Here is a 3,377-nt window from a genome sequence, read left to right on the forward strand (position 1 = left end):
GGTTTCAGTTACACCACATTTAACAGAAATTACAAATGTAATGGCTATGGAAGTTATTGAACCTGCTGCAGATTTTTATATTCAAAATATTGATAATCAGCAGGTAAATCTTAAAAATAATTATATTCCATAAAAATACTGTTTTAGCTTATAATGAAATAATTACCTCTCAATCAGAGTTTCACTAAAAAGAAAAGGAAACAATTCGAAGCACCCGAAGCAATCTATGAGCAGGCCGAACTCTTGAAGAAGAGCACAGTTTAAAAGTAAAATTTTTGACAGAAGAACACAACATGAAAATGCAATTGATGAAAACTCAGCTGAAAGTACATGAAGAAATATTACAAATTTTAGAGAATAACCCATCTAGTATATGTCTTCAATTAACAAATTTATAATGTACTTTCCTGCAAAATATATATATATATATATAGTGTAAAAAGTGTTAAACTGTTTTTATTTTTTAATATAAAATTTTCTATGAAGTAGTTGTGACCTATAGTTTCTTTTTAAAATAATAACACAGTAATAACATTATTGTTATTACTGTTTACTAAAACTTATTACTTATTACTATAACTTATTTAGGAATATTTTATTACTTAACTTTTATGGAGAATTACTTGTTTCAAAAAGTAACTTGTTTTCATTATTATTTGTTTAAATAAAATAGTTTATAAAATTTTCTTCAAATTGCAGCATCTTTATGCATATTTATATTTAATATATTTATTATCACTAATCCTTCAACATAAAAAAGTTTTTTGAGTAATAAAAATATCTTTTATTTCAAATTTGGATAATCAAAATTTCATGTATAACAATATTGAAAGTTTTGATATTTTTTACTTATATTGATTTGGCTAACTCTTAAGCAAAATTTTTGGACCCGAAAAGGGCCTTTTAATAATAATGTCTGAAATATTTGCATAATCTTAAAAGATTATGCAAACATTTCAGTAGTGAAATGCTAAAGAAATCTGCTATTAATGCATTAATCTTTGCAAATCCAGCCGCATTCTGACTTCTGACAACAGGCACTGGAATATCATCAGATTCTGTTGGAACTGTCATATTTCCATGTGAAATTGCAATGTTATGAAGCACTGCAGAGGCAACTATGACAGCCATAGCATTTTGAAGGTTGCAACGTAAACCTACTGATAAACAGGAAAATGTCGTTTCCACAAACCATATTGCCGTTCCACCGTGTTCCGTGCTTTTATGTGGCATCTGTTATACCTTTCAAAGAAAAAATAATTGATGTTAATTTTGAAATATATATCATTTAAAACTATATTATGCATTAAATATATTTTAATAATATATATTATAAAATTAATAATTACCTTTTTTCTTGATCACTTCGTGGATTTAATATTGGGGTTAACAGATAGGCCTCGCATTTATATCCACTGTCACCAAGAAGATGATATTTCGATGGAATGTCTCCTGCTTGAAACATAGCACTATATTTGCCAATAGTCATCTGTGTGCTATCGTGTGAACTACCTGGCCATCTGGCTACTATATTCCTGATTTTAAGTTGGCTATTCGAAACTGTTTGAACATTAATAGGAAAATATCCTTTTCTATTTCGAAATAATTCAGCAGTTTCTCCTCCCGGTGACTGAATTGGAATGTGGGTGTAGTCAATGGCTCCATACACACACGGAAAACCACTCAAATGAAAAAAGTCTTGACTTATCTGAAAATATAAATATATACTTGATCTATTATTTTTATATTTTATTACAGTTCATACTTTGAAAAGTAATGTATTAATTAAATGAATAAAGACTATATATAATTTAAATTAATGATTCTAATATAGAAACTTGTAAAAAAACAAGATAAAATAATTTTATTACTATAGTTTCGAAAGATAAAGGGATATTAGGCCTACTTACTTGCGTTCTTTCAGATTCTGTTTTTGGCAACTGAATATAATCTGCTGACATTTGTGCAATTAAAAAACTCACTCTATTAATCGCTCTACAAGCAGATGATTGACTTAAATCATTTAAATCGCCTACGACCAACTGAAATGTTCCCGTGGCATAAAAACGTAGAGCCGACAACAGTTGCTCCATCGGCGACATCGCATAATTTCTCGATGATGTAGAAACTAAATTGTCACCAATTCGTTCTACTATGTTTCTTACGATCTCTTTTGGCAAACGATATCGACATAGAAAGTCGTAATCGTCCAATTGTTCGAAGTCATTTCTTCTTGGAGAAATAATCCGTCGACTTCTTCGTTCCATACGGTCTATATAATCTAGATATTTCAGATTTTCTAGCATCTCGGCTTCGTCCTCGTAGAATGTCGCCATTTTTTCCTGAAATAGATCGCTTTGCGCAGGCGTCAAACCTAGAGTTATCGTCTACTCGCCGATTTTCTAGAGTTAGAGTTAGTGTTATTGTGTTTGACTCGAGATTCGGAGTTGGTGAATACCAATTTACCAATAACTCGAGAGTTAACCCTAACTCTAACTCGCGTTGGTGAATACGGGGGTTAGTGTCGTGTTTGGCTCTGAGGAAGCTGCTGTTTCTCGAACTAAATCGGCACTATCGGAGGAAAGATCTGCACGACGAATCTTTCTCATGGAAAAAATTACGGTTTTTCATTAGAAAAATGTTATCGAAAGACTGTTTATCTTTGAAGATACGAGATTTTAAAGTATTCAATTGCAAAATCGGAGATTCGAATTGGTGGAAAATTCGATTTAAAGATTTATTCTATATTTTAATAATTAATTATGTATTCGGAAACAGATTACTTTTTTCTCGAAATTTAGGGACAAGCAATGGAACGGGAAATTAGAAATTTTAGTTTACTCTTATGAATAATTTATTCTTTACTATAAAAATCTCTACATTAATACTTGAAATCGCTTCATGAAACTCATGTTACGAAATCATTAATTTATTCGTGTTATTACTTCAGTTACGTCATAAAGTAAAACAAGGCAGAACATAATTTAAATTTATGTTCGAGTGTGAAAGAAACAGAATTATATTTTTTAATTCTGATGAAATTGTTACAGACTTTAAATATATTTATTACAAAATTAATGTTTTATCATTAACTAAAAATTTAAAATTATTTAATTATCATTTATAAAAACAATACTTACGATTGATGGAAACGGTGATAATGTCTATGAAACTATTAATGATCCAGCTCAACAACATACTCCAAATACCACGATGATCACATATATAAATATATTAATTTGTAGAATAACGAAATATATCTGTAGAAGCAAGTTTGGTAGATATAAAATATATAAATAAAAGGAAACAACGTTTTCTATATCTGGTTAATTTTTTCAACAATTTCCCAGATTTTTCAGTTTTTCAATTTGTTCATC

At 29.4% G+C, this 3,377-nt stretch overlaps 1 protein-coding gene across 1 annotated transcript; it reads right to left on the reverse strand.

Annotated features, from left to right (window-relative positions):
- Window positions 1–1,345: 1,345 nt before the first annotated feature.
- LOC136987398 (putative nuclease HARBI1) lies at window positions 1,346–2,519 on the reverse strand. The gene is made up of 2 exons (XM_067285135.1): window positions 1,911–2,519; window positions 1,346–1,708 (listed from the first exon to the last, which is right to left on the reverse strand). The coding sequence occupies exons 1-2, from the start codon at window positions 2,334–2,336 to the stop codon at window positions 1,346–1,348; spliced, it is 789 nt and encodes a 262-aa protein (XP_067141236.1). The 5' UTR covers window positions 2,337–2,519.
- Window positions 2,520–3,377: the final 858 nt, after the last annotated feature.

The sequence above is a fragment of the Centruroides vittatus genome, unplaced genomic scaffold (genome assembly GCF_030686945.1).
Source record: "Centruroides vittatus isolate TY-2023 unplaced genomic scaffold, ASM3068694v2 scaffold_1599, whole genome shotgun sequence".
In the NCBI taxonomy this organism is placed as follows: domain Eukaryota; kingdom Metazoa; phylum Arthropoda; class Arachnida; order Scorpiones; family Buthidae; genus Centruroides; species Centruroides vittatus.

Coding starts and splice junctions, on each gene's coding strand:
- LOC136987398 (XM_067285135.1), bottom strand. CDS start 2,336: ATGGCGACATTCTACGAGGACGAAGCCGAGATGCTAGAAAATCTGAAA. Junction 1,709..1,910: donor CAGAATCTGAAAGAACGCAA/GTAAGTAGGCCT, acceptor TTATATTTTCAG/ATAAGTCAAGACTTTTTTCA.